Here is a 14,471-nt window from a genome sequence, read left to right as displayed (position 1 = left end):
TCCACTACAGAATGCTCAGGTTTCCCCTTGTCTGCACATATTTGCCTTGTGCCCTCCTGGGTGATGTCTGGCATTTCCCCCAAACTAGGCCTGCTGGCTGATATGATACAGATAGGGAGGGGGCCGGGGGTCTGGTGTGGATTGGCTGGCAGTGAGCCTGCTGAGACTCTTAGGAAATGCAGGCTGGGCCCTGTGTCATTGGGAAGAAAGGCAGGGATCTGACAGGATGTCGTTAGAGCTTTGTTGTCTTTCCTGACATGCTCCTTGAACAGCTTCATGCCCCAGTATCTGGCGACACCAGCATCACGCTAATACACGGTCAGAGAAAGAGTGGGAGCTCACTGTGGCAGGGAGTGGAGCTGATCTGAGTCTCCCAAGCACCATATAAGTGGCTAGTAGTTTATAAATGTTCTCTAGCAATGGGTCAAGGTAACAGTATAATACACCCATGATGATGAGATGAACAGGGACCGCTTGTGGACCTGACCCAGAGGAGCCATGCAATTGCCTTGCCCGAGAGCCCTCTGCACTGCCTGTCTCGTAACAAACACCTGTTTGGGCTTCAAGCTCCCCACCAGACCCCCTTGCTGTGCTTCTGAACATAATTCAAGTCTCTTGCCCGACTTCATCCGCTCACCCTAAAAACCATACAGTCTTTCAGCTCCAATCAGATTAATATCTGACACATGCCTGCTGGGTGAGGGGCTCATATCCTGCCCTGGCAGGGGTGAGAGACTCAGTGACATTTTAGGGTTTATTTTGTTTTCCATCTCTGCCTGTGATTCTCTAGTAAAGCCTGGCTAGGCCTGTCCTCCTGACCCTCTCTGTCCATCTTACTAGCTGAGGCTTTCCCCAAGCCCTGCCTTGGCATCTCTTCAGACTTGGAGGACTAGGGATCAGGAAACCTAAATAGCTTTAACATGCCAGTGCCCTCACTGATTCCAGCCCGAGCTCTGGCGCTAGTAGGCAGAGCCCACCAAGGGCCCACTCCTGCAAGGTGCTCAGCTCCCGCTGCTCAACTCTGAGCGGGGTAAGATGAAACAATGGGAAGTGAAGTATGAATCAAGGCAGATGGTGACCCTAAGAGCCCATCATGGTGGTAACCAGCCACCCCTTCCTATAACCTGCCCAGCCCCTTCTACAAAAATGAATAAGGAGAGAAACTCCTTGCAGGAAGAGCCTGACTGGTCCCATCCCCCTGATTAAAGTGCTCTCCTGTCATATAAGACATTGGCCCGGATCTCAGTAGTTAGGTGCCTAAATACCTTTGAGCATCTGGGCCATTATCTTACCCAAATAGAGCCAAACACAACAGATTGCAGGAACGTTGCCACACTATTTGGGGCCATCGCTGCAGGATAGTGGAATGATTTGGTTATAAAATACTTTTGGAAAGAAACCTCCATTTCTTGTTCATCTCAGAAACAGGCTGGGGACAAGGAGGGCTCTGAGGGGCTGTGCAGACCCTGACTCTTCTCTGCAACCAGCTGTGGCTGTTACACCAGGGGAAGCAAACACCTGGCAGCCAGAGTTTGGGCCCAAAGGACTAAAACAAACACAACAAATCCCAGGGAATGAATGTGCAGCCTTGTGTGTGCTGGTTTCTTCGAAGTGGTTCAGCAGTTTGCAGGCCTGCCCTTGTGAACTGCATTTTCCTTCTTTGGGTTTCAAGGGAGGTTGTCGGGGCAGATGTAATCCCCCCCCCCCCGAGGTTATTTTGTTGAAGAGTTTCTTTAACTTGCGGGTGGAAATATCCCTCCCCGCGGTTTTTGCCACCCAAACAGCGCAGCAATCGCACCAGTGGGAGCCGGAGCCCCGAGCAGGGAAGGGGCGGGTCTGGTTTCAGTCCAAGCTGGGTCCGAGGGGAAGAAACCAGGGGGCAGCACAGCCAGTGGAAACTCAAACTCAGAGTTAAAATTCCTCCCAGGTGTAACAACCGCGGGCGCGGGCTCCCTGCGCCGCCGCCGCCGCCCCTTGAATAATTCGCTGGGTCGCTCGGACCTCGAGGGAAGCGCAGCCCGAGGCGCCCGTCTGTGAGCGCAGCGGTCTCTTTAAGAGCTGGCCCCGCCCCCACCCGGAGGGCGGGGTTCCGGGGGTGACGTCAGGCCCCCTCCTTGATTAAAGGCTCCGGGGTTCCCCGGCGGCGCGGCTATAGTGTGTGAAAGTTCTAGGGCTGCTCGGCACGTGCGAGGGGCAGGAGGCGGATCGGCCGGCGGCCCCCATGGAGCTCGCCCGCTATGCGCAGCATCGCCCCTTCCACTGCAGCCTCATGGGCTCGGACCCCTACAAGCCTTTCCCCGCTGCCGGGGCCGCCCAGCCCAAGCCGAGCCCAGCCCGAGCCGAGCCCCAGCAGCCGGCGCCGCCGCAGCCCCGAGCGGCCGAGCCCACCCGGATGATCGCCGACCCGATCAAGGGCAGGCTTTACTGCAAGGGACGTCTGCTGGGCAAGGTACCGCCTGTCCCGGGGGCGCTCGGCGCGGGGCGTGCGCGGAGGGGGTCCCGCGGAGGGGGGGCGGCCTGCTGGGTCGGGGGCCCTGTGGCCGGGGCGGCGCCCATGGGTGCAGATGGCTCTTTCCCTGGCCTCTCCGGGCGAAGCTTTGGACCCCCGAGGCCTGGCTGGGGCGCTGCTCTCCGATCCCGCCCCACTCCCCAGCCCCCGCGCAGGTAGGAGTGGCTCGTGGGCTGCCTGCCGGTGGGGGTGAGTGGATCCCTCCATGGGCAGCCTGGCTCCGGTATCTGCGTGCTCGGGGGGCGCAGCTCGCGGGCCTGTTCGGCCCTGCGGGGAGGGGGTGATGCGGCTGTGAGCTGGTGAATCACCCCTTCCTTCCCTCCCCCATGCCCGGCACTGGGCATCGGGAGACTCTGAGTCTGTTCGGAAGTGCCTCGGCCTCTCCCCCTGCTCCGCTGGGAGCTTTAGGGACTTGCTCTGGGGTGCGATCCAGCACGTCTTCCCCGGGGCCTGCCCTCTCTCTCCTCCGCCCCCGGGGAGCCCCTGCGGTGCCGGGTTCTCTTTCTGAGACAGCCTCCGGTTTCAGTGCTCCGGCCGGAGCTGCCTCCGGAGCAGGTGTTTGGCTCAGGCACACCCAGCCTCCACTGCCTGTGGTCGCCCCAGTGGAGGGAGGCGACTCAATACTCTCCCCCTTGTGCCTCGATAACCTGATCTTTAGAGACCCCCCCGCCGCCCCCGAACCGAACGCAGCTGTGGCCCCGGGCGGAGCAATCGGCGGAACGCTCCCTTCAGCAACCGCCTCTTAGCCCCTCGGTTTCAAAGCCCTGCCAGTGACCTCCCAGCCGGAGGGAGGGGGAGATACTGAACAGGGCTGAGTTCTTTGTTCACTCCGGGCCGGGGCCTCGTGGTTGGCCCCATTGGCTGCTGGTGCTATAGGGCAGAGGCTGATCCCCCATAGCATTGTTCCACCTAGGGCAAGGCGCTTCTGTGGCTGTGTGCCTTGCATCATTGCAGAAAAACCTGCCTGTATGGTTCTCTCTCTCCCCGTGGTCCAAAATCTCGGCCTGTTCTCACTTCCCTCCCATGTGCAGGACTTTCCAGTTGCTCTTGGGGAGAAGACTTGTGCCTGGCCTCCCACCATACCAGGACTGATACAGATTTTACAGGAACTGATTTTAGAAAGTGGCCTGACTCAGGGCTGTCACTCCAGATTTTAATAATGGGGCTTCTAGTATGACAGGAAACCAGATATTTTGGCTTTCTTCAAAGCCCATGTGTTCCAGGGAAACCTCCAGGAAGTCAAATGGCAATTGTTCTATCCTGAGCAGGTAGAGCTGTGAATAAGTGAGTCACTGACATGTGTTGAATGCTCTGGTGACTTCCAAGAGCAGGGGGAGGAATGGAGAACGCTGACCATGGGTAATGACTGCCTCTTCCTTTGCAGGGAGGATTTGCAAGATGCTATGAAATGACAGACATCAACAGCAACAAAACCTATGCCGTGAAAGTTATTCCTCACAGCCGAGTGGCTAAACCACACCAACGGGAGAAGGTATGCGTGGAAGTGATGGCTGAGCGCTCAGTCCTGGGGGAGAGCAGAGAGATTTCAAGCTTGCCCGGAGCAAGGTCTTTGCATAGTGATGGGGCTGCTGGTTGATGGGCTCCTTCCTCCTTTTCAGATTATGAATGAGATCGAGCTGCACAGAGACCTGCATCACAAGCACATTGTCAAGTTCTCGCATCACTTTGATGATTCGGAGAACATCTATATCTTCCTGGAACACTGCAGCAGGAAAGTAAGTGGTGGACTCGCCCCATATGGCACATGGGCTGGCGTGGCGCAGTTGGGAGCGCTGGTGCATGGATTTGAGGTGTCAGTCGTGTTAAGGGGGGACCGTGCAGCAAACACCCCAGATTTGTCTAGTGTAGACAAGGCCATAGCTGTGTTTTCGTTCCCAAGTCCCCGCAGGCCCCTTGTCACTCACCGCTCATGCACGGCTGCAGATCTCGCTTTCTAATGGATGCTTTAATTCGCACTCAGCTGCTTGTCAGATGTGCCCCTTTCATTTTCCAGTCCTTGCCTCATTGTGTGTCATTGGCCCGGTAACCGGGTTAGCTAAATGCCACGTGCTGGTCTTGCGTGACCAGGCTTCACTTGGTAGGGCTTTTCCTAGATCCTACACATTGCTTGGGCCGTTCTAGTCTGGCTCTTGCCAGCAGTCCACTCCCTTGTAAATACAAGTGGGTAAATTTTTATTTTGGGTAAATGACCAAAATCCTTCAGTGACCCAAAGCTGCTAAGGTGGCATCTTTGGGCCTTACTACCTGCCTTACTACCTGAAAGGGGGTTTCAAAGAGGATGGCTCTAGACTGTTCTCAATGGTAGCAGATGACAGAACGAGGAGTAATGGTCTCAAGTTGCAATGGGGGAGGTTTAGATTGGATATTAGGAAAAACTTTTTCACTAAGAGGGTGGTGAAACACTGGAATGCGTTACCTAGGGAGGTGGTAGAATCTCCTTCCTTAGAGGTTTTTAAGGTCAGGCTTGACAAGGCCCTGGCTGGGATGATTTAACTGGGACTTGGTCCTGCTTTGAGCAGGGGGTTGGACTGGATGACCTTCTGGGGTCCCTTCCAACCCTGATATTCTATGATTCTATGATTCTATGGACCAATTCAGGCTTTCATCAGCCAATTACCCTGGCAGCTTCTCAGAACAGCCCCTGTGTAAAATGAGTGGCTCACGGCCACGGCTTCACCAGAAGTGGTACTTTGAGTCCTTTGGCCTGACAAAATATCCTGCTCCAGGAGCAGGCAGCACCTCTTAGTCCTAGAACCTGAGGCCAGAAGAAATGGCTGGGGTGATCTAGTCTGACTGCCAATATACCATGGGCCAGAGAACAAACCAGAGCCGCTCACACACGGGAATCGAACCCATGTTTTTCCTGGTCCCAGAGCCAGCTCCCCTGGTCAGAGCAGGGCTTGCCAGATTAAGATCAGGTGTCTGCACGCTGCAAACCACTGCTTGCACTAGTGTCTCAGGCCTCTGATAAGACGCATCCATTACTAAGGAGGTTTTTGCTAACTGCTTTGCTTTTCCACTTCCAGTCCCTGGCACACATCTGGAAAGCCCGGCACACGCTGCTGGAGCCGGAGGTGCGGTATTACCTCAAACAGATCATATCGGCCTTGAAGTACCTCCATCTCAAAGGCATCCTTCACCGGGACCTCAAACTGGGTGTGTACAATGACCTGAGTGCCTGTTCGGGGGGCAGGGTGGGGAGGAGACCCCTGGGTAGCATCCGTCCTTGCGCTGGTGTCCTAACGCTTCCCTTCTGTTGTAGGCAACTTTTTTGTCAATGACAACATGGAGCTGAAAGTTGGAGACTTCGGCCTCGCCGCCCGGCGCGAGTCTATGGACCAGAAGAAAAAGTAAGAGACTCCTAAGGTGCCAGGCTTTCCTGCTCGCCTGCACCCTGATGCTTCATTCTTCCCTTCAGCCCCATACCCTGCCTGGGAAATCCACCACTGCCCTCCCATCTCCTACCTTGCTGTAATCAACTGCTGGCCCTGCCTGGCCAGGGGGAAGGGGAATGCACAGGGAAGATGGTGCCTCCTTGTCCCGGTGCCACGCTCAGGCGGTGAGGGCAGCTGTGTGGGGATCAGAGGCTGGAGGGAGCTTGGTGCTGGGTCAGTAGCAGAGGGAGAGGTGGTCTGTGGATGCAGGGGGAGGGATCATGGGGGTTCTAATCTAGGGAAGGTGTTAAATTGGATCCTGAAGGGATGGGGGCAGGGGGCTTAGTGCATTCCCTGGAGAATGGGGGTGATGGAGTCCTGCTGCTCTGGATGCAGAATATACATGCTGGAGCCCAGGGCTCGCTTGCCTACCCCGTCGGCCAGGGAGCTGCATGGAGGAGGACTTGTGCTCTGGTTTGTTACTGCGCCACTGACTGTGCTCTGCTCTCTCCCTATAGGACGATATGCGGCACCCCCAACTACCTCGCTCCTGAAGTGCTCCACCGGCAGGGCCACGGGCCGGAGTCCGACGTGTGGTCTCTGGGCTGTGTCGTGTAAGTTCCCAGCTCTTGTTGCAAAGCAGGGCAGGGCTGGCGGGAAAAGAGACTGGAAGAATGACACTGTCCTGGCCAGCTCCCTGGGAAATCAGCCAGATCCGCTCCCCAGCACAGATGAGTGAGCTGGTCTCTGGTTTGCATGAGTACCAGTCAGATGCCACTAAAAGCAATGGGCCTTGCCGAGGACCGAGTTTAGCTTGCAGAGATTTTATTTCTGTTCCTGGATTGGAAGCAAAGCCCAGTTGGACTGATCCAATCCAGGAGCAGTAATAAAATCTCTGCAAGTGGCCGCGACTGACGTTTTCCATTGTTTAGAAAGCACACCAAGAGCCAGCCATTTACAAGTATGGCAGGGTTCCCCCCCTTAACTGCCAGCCCGCCGTGCTTGTAAATGGCTGGCTCTTGGTGTCATCCAGTGAGCCCATTGACACAGACCCCTGGCGCTACGGAGTCTGTGTTGCAGACGACGCTGCTCTTCAGAGTGCTTTCAAAACAATGGAAAATGTCAGTCGCGGGGGGTGGTCACCAACCTATTAATATGGGCGGCTATCGCTCCCCACAGTGTGAATTGTAAACATCGCTCGTGTGGCTGTTTGCCCTGGTAAGCCACAGGCTTCCTGTTGAACTTTCCATTCACTCAGCCGCCTGGACAGATGGAGGCGGAAGGTGGGCTCGCACAGCGGTGAGCTCAGCCGCCGGGGGTGGGACTGGGGCAAAGTTTAGCTCCACCCCTGCTAAATATAGAGGTGGCTCAACCGACATTCCTGGTTCCCAAGGCTTCCTTATCTGTGGTGCTGTAAACGATTGCAGGGAGGCGCATTCCGGATGTGACTGCAGCCTCTTGCTACTTAGAGGATGGCGGTTGCTCAGAGGCTTGTTATAGGTGGCACTTAGAGCCAGGTGCAACCTCTTGTCAGCGTGTGAATAACTTCTGTGCCTTGTAATTGCTGGGCTGGGGGTGAGTCAGGCCGGGGTGTGGTCAGGTGGACGGGGGACGTGTGCTCAGCCCTCACCCCCATCACCTCTTTCCAGGTATACCTTGTTGTGCGGGAACCCTCCCTTTGAGACCTCGGACCTCAAGGAGACATACAGGTGTATCAAGCAGGTGGAATACACCCTCCCAGCTGTCCTCTCCACGGCAGCAAAGCAACTGATCATGGGCATCTTGAAACGCAACCCGCGTGACCGCCTCACGCTGGAGGAGATCCTGGACCATGAATTCTTCACCAAAGTGAGTGGCTCTCCTGCGGGCAGCTAACGCCCCCCTCACCCCTGGACCAGTTGGAGGAGAATGAAAGCAGGGTGGGCCTGGTCTCTGCTCGGGTGGCAAACCTCCCAGGGTGTATGTCTCGGTACACTGTGCTCCTCCCATGACCCAGTGCCCCTGCAAGCTGCAAAGGACACCAGACTTCTGGAGACCCCAACCTGCAAGTGTCCGCTCTCCCTGAGCGTGGCCTATTGGCCATTAACATCACTGGGTCTTTAGCCTTAGCGTGCCTCCTAAATACCCTTGTATACATTTGAGCTGCATCTGCACTCCTGGGCCATGTGGCTGTTACAAGTGAGTGGAGGCTGTGTCTCGGGCAGGCCGATTCTCAAGTGTAGCCTTTTCAAGGCAGCTCCCAGGAAATGTGAGCCGCCACTGGCTGTCAGCGGAGAGAAAGTGGCCACTGCCAACAAACCAAGGGCAGCTGTTGTCTTGCTGTGTGGCTTGTGGTCCGTAGAGGAAGGTGAACCAGACAATGACACGCTTGCTCTCTCCCCAGGGTTACACACCTGATAAGCTCCCCCCCAGCAGCTGTGTGATGATGCCAGAGCTGAGTCCCCCCAACCCGGCAAAGAGTCTGTTTGCAAAAGTCACCAAGACGCTGTTTCGGAAAAAGAAACCCAAAAGTAAGTTCTCTCCCTCATGTCTGTCTTGGCTTTTGTTTTTGGCCAGCAGGTAGCATGAAGCCAGTTAAACCTGATGGAGGATGGCACGCCTGACGTCTAGAGCTTAGTTGCTCCCTGGAAATCTGGGGTCTGATCTTCCCCGGAAGCTTTTATTCTGATGCTCTGTTGCACAGAGCACCGCTCCAAGCAGGCGAGTCCTCATTGCCTAGGTTCTGCAGAACGTGATTGGAGCTGAAATTTCACTCCAATCCCTCTCTTGGGATGGAAATGTTCCCTTGCAACTTAGCAAGTTCACCGGGTGCATGAGAACCAGGAAATGAAACTGACTGAAACTGCCCAGCCTGGTTTTGCTGGCCAGGCTGAGTGAAGTACAAAACTGGAACAGAATCAGGAGGTGGGAGAATGTAAACAAGATCTTGGACTGCTTCTGCTCTCAGCTGGGGCCAGCGGAAGGACTCTAAATATCGATCCTCTGATCCACCAACTCTGCTGGCCTCCCTGACCATCTGCTGGGTCTGCCCACTAAACGTCTCCTTCTTCCTTCTAGTTAAGAAGGGCCCCTCTGAAGAGAAGGAGGACATCTCCAAGTTGGTTGTTGGCCTCATGAAGACCTCCATCTGCAGGCAGATGAGCTACAAAACCGTGGAAGGGAATGAGGTAAGAATGAAGGCTGGGAAAGGGGAGCCTTGCTGGCTCCTTGGGCGAGGATCCTGTTCCCTGAGTGTCAGTGTCCTGGCTGGGGAGCAGGGATGAGGTGGGGCCGCTCCTGGAGCGGGGCCCCAGGTGGGACAGTGTCAATATGCACAACCTCTCTCCAGGTGATCCCCTTGACATGTCAGAGCGCCAACTGCAGCCCCGTGGAGACACTGGCAGAAGAGGGTTCGCGGAAGTCCGTCTCCAAGCCCATTAGGGGGACAGCAGCCAGCAGCTGTGAAGGTGAGCGAGGCGGAAGCCTGCTTGAGCAGCACCTGTATGTAGAGCCGTCCTGTGCTGAGATTCTCGAGTGCCTTGCAGCTCTGCCGCTGGCCTGCCTGGTGGGAGTGGCGGGGAGGCCAAGGAGCTGCTGCTGAAGTGTTGCACTGGGCTGGGGGAGGGGCACTGGAAGCCCTGTGAGATCCTCAGCCACCCCACGCGGGTTGGTGCTGACATCGCTCTTCCCAGCAAGGAGAGGACCATGTCTAGAGACCACACTTTGTGCCCAGCTGAGGGCAGGGTTTGAACGACAAGTTACTGTAGACCCCAGACCTCTTCCTCCCATGCTTGTGACTCCCTGGTTCTGGTTGATGTGGTTTTCTGTTGTGAAGACGGGGGCCTAAACTTGAATCCCTCTATTCCCCAGTGACCTCAGAGCTGTGAATTCAAACAGAACAGTAGCTCTTTGTGGCAGCTCCACAAAATCCCTGCCCTTGCCTTGTGGGGAGGGAACATCGTCTTGTGTCTTGGAATCTTCTTTGGCTTCAAACACGGCATGCTCCTTGGCAGCAGCTGATCGGGCTACCTGTCTTGCAGATTCTGAGCTGATCAGCAGTTCTCTGCCCCCAGTATGACTGACGAATCTTTCTTCCCCTGCAGTGTTTGAAGAGTGCATCACGGCCTCTGTGGTCACTGAATCTGCCATCGGACTCCTGAAGAGCTGCCTGTCCTCCATGCCTCCAGGTAACGCAGATTCTCAGGCTTTTGCCAATTCTCAGAGCTGCATCACACACAGGAGGGCCAGGCAGCAGCGTCTCTTCGAGGCTGGGGTTGGCTTGGTCAGAAAAGCTTCCATGGTCCCGGAGTGTGAAACCTAAGGTGGGGAGAGGGGATATGTCCCCATGGCTGCTCGGTGGCACTTGTGGGACTCCAGCATCTGTAAGATGCTCAGACTGGAGACTGGTGCCTCCTGTAGGGAACTGACTACTTCCAGTGGTATTGAATAGGCTTGCGGAGGAAGCTGGCTGGGGTGGGTAATGTGGCTGGAGCAGAGGGCTGGACCTCTGGAGACCTGGCTGGCTCCAAATTTGCCTGCTGGGGCCAGCAGAGGTGCAGGCCACCCGGTGCTTGCTAGCATCCTCCTTCATGAGGCACATCCTGGCTGTCGCCCCACTCACAATCCCTTCTTGCCCCCACCAGCCAAGCGGAACCCTGCCTCTCTGGCTTGCCACGAGCACTTTGCCTGGGTGAGCAAGTGGGTGGACTACTCCAACAAATACGGCTTTGGCTACCAGCTGTCCAACCACCGCATCGGGGTCCTTTTCAACGATGGGACGCACATGGCTCTGTCGGCTGATCGGAAGTAAGTGGATGGGCCGCCTAGATGTCTCTGCTCTCTGTGTGTGGGGAGGGGGGAGTGGGGTCTCCTGGCTTTCTTCCTGCGTTGGCCACTGGGCAGCTGAGGGGCACTTAGAACTCAAAGCAAGAAGGGGAGGAGAAGGTGTGGGGTAGCGGGGAACCCTGTGAGGGCTTTCCCTGCAGAACAGCATCGTTCCCCTCCCCAGGGGCTGGGCCGAGCAAAGACTAGCATGGCTACAGGCCCATGGGGACCGAGAGGCAGTAACTGTACACGCCGAAGGGGGTGAACTCCAAGGAGTGTGTTCAGGTCCTAGGGGTACAATTGCTCCATCCTATGAATCTCATGGCTGTGAGCCGGCTCTCCCAGAGGCTGGGCAAGCCCTGTTCCTAGACTCCAAGCCTTGGGCTGGGCAAGGGAAGCTAATGCCCTTCTCCCCAGGTCTAAGATCAGACTCTAACGAGGCTGCCAGCTCCTCTCCTCAGCAGGGCTCCTGTCCTATGGTTACACCTCAGTCACAAGATGAGACCCTCAGACTATTGCTGGCTATGAGCAGGTTCTGCCACTTACACTAGAACCCCCCCATCCAGCTGAGGGTGACCTAGGCTCCCCACGGTCTGGAACCTGATGGTGGAGCCCATGCACATTACACTGGTGGCAGTGCAGGGACTCACTGCTGGAGATGGAAACTCACCTGGTCTCCTCCCCTTTCCAGGATGGTACATTACAACCTGACAAACAGCAAACACTTCGCCTTTCCCATGTCGGCCATCCCAGAGCAGCTGCAGAGCCAGACGAGCGTCCTGCGGTACTTTGCCTCCTACATGGAGCAGCATCTTATGAAGGTGAGTGGCCTCCTGGCTGTCTAGAAGCCAATGCTGGGGGGTGGTCTCCTGACAGAGACCAATTCAAGCTCACTTGCTGAAGGGGGAGCCTGTGGCTCAGCAGGCGGTGTGGCATAAATACCAGGGGAAACAGCCGGGCGTGCGCCTTGGGAATGCACTGTGGGGAGCTCAGCTGGTGGCTTGTGCCTGGCCCAGGCGCTGTCTAAAGTCTCACAGCAGTAGAAGCCTGTGAACCAGTGTGTGGCTGAGATGCTTGCTGGTTTTTGTCCTTGACCCAGCTTGCAGAGAGGCTGCTGCTCGGGCAGGAATCTGTGGCTAATGCGGATTCTTCTCCTAGGGGGGAGACCTGCCCAGCATAGATGAGATTGAGCATCCTGCACTGCTGCTCTTGCAGTGGGTGAAAACTGATCAGGCCTTGTTGATGCTCTTCAGCAACGGAACGCTCCAGGTATGTGTGTGGAGTCCTGTGGATAGAGGGGGGAAGAAGGCATTTGTCTGGCTTGCCAGTCCCTAGATCTCTGGGTAGGTTTCCCAAGGCTGGCTCTACAGAGCTAGCCCCCACCCCTCTGTAGGTGGCTGCTTTCCTCACCTGCAGGGAGCAACTGCTTTCAGTGCTTCTCCACTTCTCCCAGATAATCTGTTTCAGGGCTGGAGTTTTCACACCAGGGCTTAGGAACCAGTTCTAGTTATGGGAGATTTCTTAGTCTTCCCCCAGAGCTCTGGGGCTCCTAGGCAGAGACAACAGGGGCAGAGCAACATCCACTTGGTTTCTTGCTCAGCTAACCTCTTGATTGGAAAACTTTGTAAGGGGAAGGGGGCTCCTTGGCTGAGTAGCCAACCAGTGGCTTCCCAGCATGGGACCCTTAGCCGCGTGTGTCCCTCCCAGCTTTTGTTAGCCTTGAGGCTCCCCTTCTGCTTGGCCTAGCCGTGGCACATGGGCTGCCCTCCTGACCGTGGCCAAAGCTCCATCGCAGGTCAGGGAGCAGGGGCTGGCTGAGGTCCAAAGCATCAGCCTGGGAACTACGAGACACGCCCAGCCTGAGGCTGGAGAAGTAACTCCTCTGTAACATGGCTCTCCTAGGTGAACTTTTACAACGATCACACCAAGGTGATCCTCAGCAAGCCAGACCATTCCTGTCTCCTGACCTACGTCACCAAGGACCGCAGCTCCTACACATACAAGATGAGCAGCATCAGGGAGCTGGGTTGCTCTCCAGAGCTCCAGTTCCGGCTCAAGTACGTCCTCAAGCTCCTCCAGGAGAGGGCAGACACCTAGGCTGGGGCCTTGGGAGAAGCCTCCTTGGATTCGAAAGCCTTCCCCTGTCATGTCAATGGAATGAGTGACAGCTCTGGCTGCCCACCAGAACTTTCTTACCCAGCTAAATATGACTGGGCTGAAGGAACTTAGATAAGCGCATCTGGATATTTTGACTTGGTAGCAGCTGGCCTTCATCTCTGATGCCTGCCGGCTGTTTATACTGAAATCCTTGCCCTGGCGTTTGTCAGCTGACTGCTTCAATCCATGAAGGAGACGGGGAGGTGTGTGTGGGGTGAAGTTAGATGTCAAGTTTACTCCTGTGTAATCTTTACACAGCTTAAGTCGTGCACGTGGTTGGGTAGGGGAATCTCCGGGGGACAGCTGTTCCTTTTCCTCCCATGCAAGCTGAGGAGAGAAGGAACAAACCTGATTTTTAAGGGAGAGAAAAATCTTTGTCTAGTGTCTAAATGTTAAGAGCCCAATGCCTGTCCAGGTTGGTGTGCTGTCCTGGCCTCAGAGCTGGGGCAAGGAGGAGCTGAGAACCATGCTCCATCTGGGCTTGGTTAGAACCTCCCTGCTCCCACCCTGCCTGGTCCACATGGGGAAGGCTCCTAGTGAAACCTGCCCAGCCTGTGGGTGGCCGGAGTGAAGGGGAAGCTGCTTTTAGCTCCTCGGGCAGCGCTGCTGACTTTACGCTGAGCTGCTACCCCTAGGGACTCTCTTCTGCAGAGGGGGTGCCCTCCATGTCACTCTCTGGCCCTGGGGGTGGGATCTTAGCTAACACGAGCATCTTGCCTAGAGGCCTGAGAGCTGGATCGGGGCCAGGGCCACCCAGCAGGGGTGGGAGAGTCTGCTGTGCTATGGGGCAGACCAGCCTGGGCACAGACACCAGAAAATACTTGATTGAACTTGAAAATCTCTCTGAGCTTAACGCTCAAGGTACAGCGGGAGCCCAATTGCTATGTCAGGAGGGGGTGAGAATAAGGATACCCTCTCTGAGGGAGGAGGTACGGTGTTGCCAACTTACCAATGCCAAGAGCTCTAAGGCAGAGCCTTTGTGTCAGCCCAGGCTGGCCCCTATTCCGGCCATGGGTGGGCAATGGGAAAACTGCAGAATTGTTACACTAAGGAGGGGCCAGGGTCCCTCTCATGCTGAGGCTTGGTGCAGGCACATCCCCTGCTTGTCTTGCAGCTTGCGCCAGGGAATGTGAATTGCCACAGTACAGACTCAGAATGCTTTAAAAAGGAGCCCTTGGCCAGCTGGGACCTAAACAGGGTTGATATTTTTTTTCTCGTTTCCAAACACAGGTTTTTTGGCTTGATGAAATTATTTATGTATTTGTATTTATATTGAATTATTTATTTCACCCTTCCATGGTCTCCTGTCTGTGCAGGGCCCTGTTTGCTCCGTGCCTTAATCCCTAATAAAAATGTTCCTTTTATAAACACACAGGCCTGCTGGCATCCTTTTCTGTGCCTTCTTGGGGAGCTGGGCCCTTGCTGGGGCAGTGCCATGTCTCACTGCAGGGCAGCAACCTGCCATGCAGCCCCTGACTCGAAGACGGTTGCCTGTCTGTATGGGCATTCCCCTGTGCACTGGGGACATTAACCTGTCCTATGCAAATGACTCCCATGTATCCTCCAGGTCCTAGGGCTGCTGCTCCTGGCTCTTGAGCAACTGGCTC

General features: G+C 55.9%; 1 protein-coding gene across 1 annotated transcript; it reads left to right on the top strand.

Moving 5' to 3' along the window:
• The first annotated feature begins 2,084 nt into the window (after window positions 1-2,084).
• On the top strand, window positions 2,085-14,232 carry PLK3 (polo like kinase 3). The gene is made up of 15 exons (XM_038414629.2): window positions 2,085-2,449; window positions 3,894-4,001; window positions 4,129-4,245; window positions 5,557-5,686; window positions 5,793-5,880; window positions 6,423-6,518; window positions 7,554-7,752; window positions 8,288-8,414; window positions 8,962-9,071; window positions 9,233-9,350; window positions 9,987-10,070; window positions 10,527-10,689; window positions 11,399-11,528; window positions 11,866-11,976; window positions 12,610-14,232. Exons 1-15 carry the CDS (start codon window positions 2,222-2,224, stop codon window positions 12,802-12,804), a joined length of 2,004 nt encoding a protein of 667 aa, XP_038270557.1. The 5' UTR covers window positions 2,085-2,221; the 3' UTR covers window positions 12,805-14,232.
• Window positions 14,233-14,471: the final 239 nt, after the last annotated feature.

The sequence above is a fragment of the Dermochelys coriacea genome, chromosome 8 (assembly GCF_009764565.3).
Source record: "Dermochelys coriacea isolate rDerCor1 chromosome 8, rDerCor1.pri.v4, whole genome shotgun sequence".
In the NCBI taxonomy this organism is placed as follows: Eukaryota; Metazoa; Chordata; order Testudines; family Dermochelyidae; genus Dermochelys; species Dermochelys coriacea.
The sequence above is the reverse complement of the archived record's forward strand: the minus strand, read 5'-3'. Positions and strand labels throughout refer to the sequence as shown.

Coding starts and splice junctions, on each gene's coding strand:
- PLK3 (XM_038414629.2), top strand. CDS start 2,222: ATGGAGCTCGCCCGCTATGCGCAGCATCGCCCCTTCCACTGCAGCCTC. Junction 5,881..6,422: donor TCTATGGACCAGAAGAAAAA/GTAAGAGACTCC, acceptor CTCTCCCTATAG/GACGATATGCGGCACCCCCA. Junction 8,415..8,961: donor TCGGAAAAAGAAACCCAAAA/GTAAGTTCTCTC, acceptor TCTTCCTTCTAG/TTAAGAAGGGCCCCTCTGAA.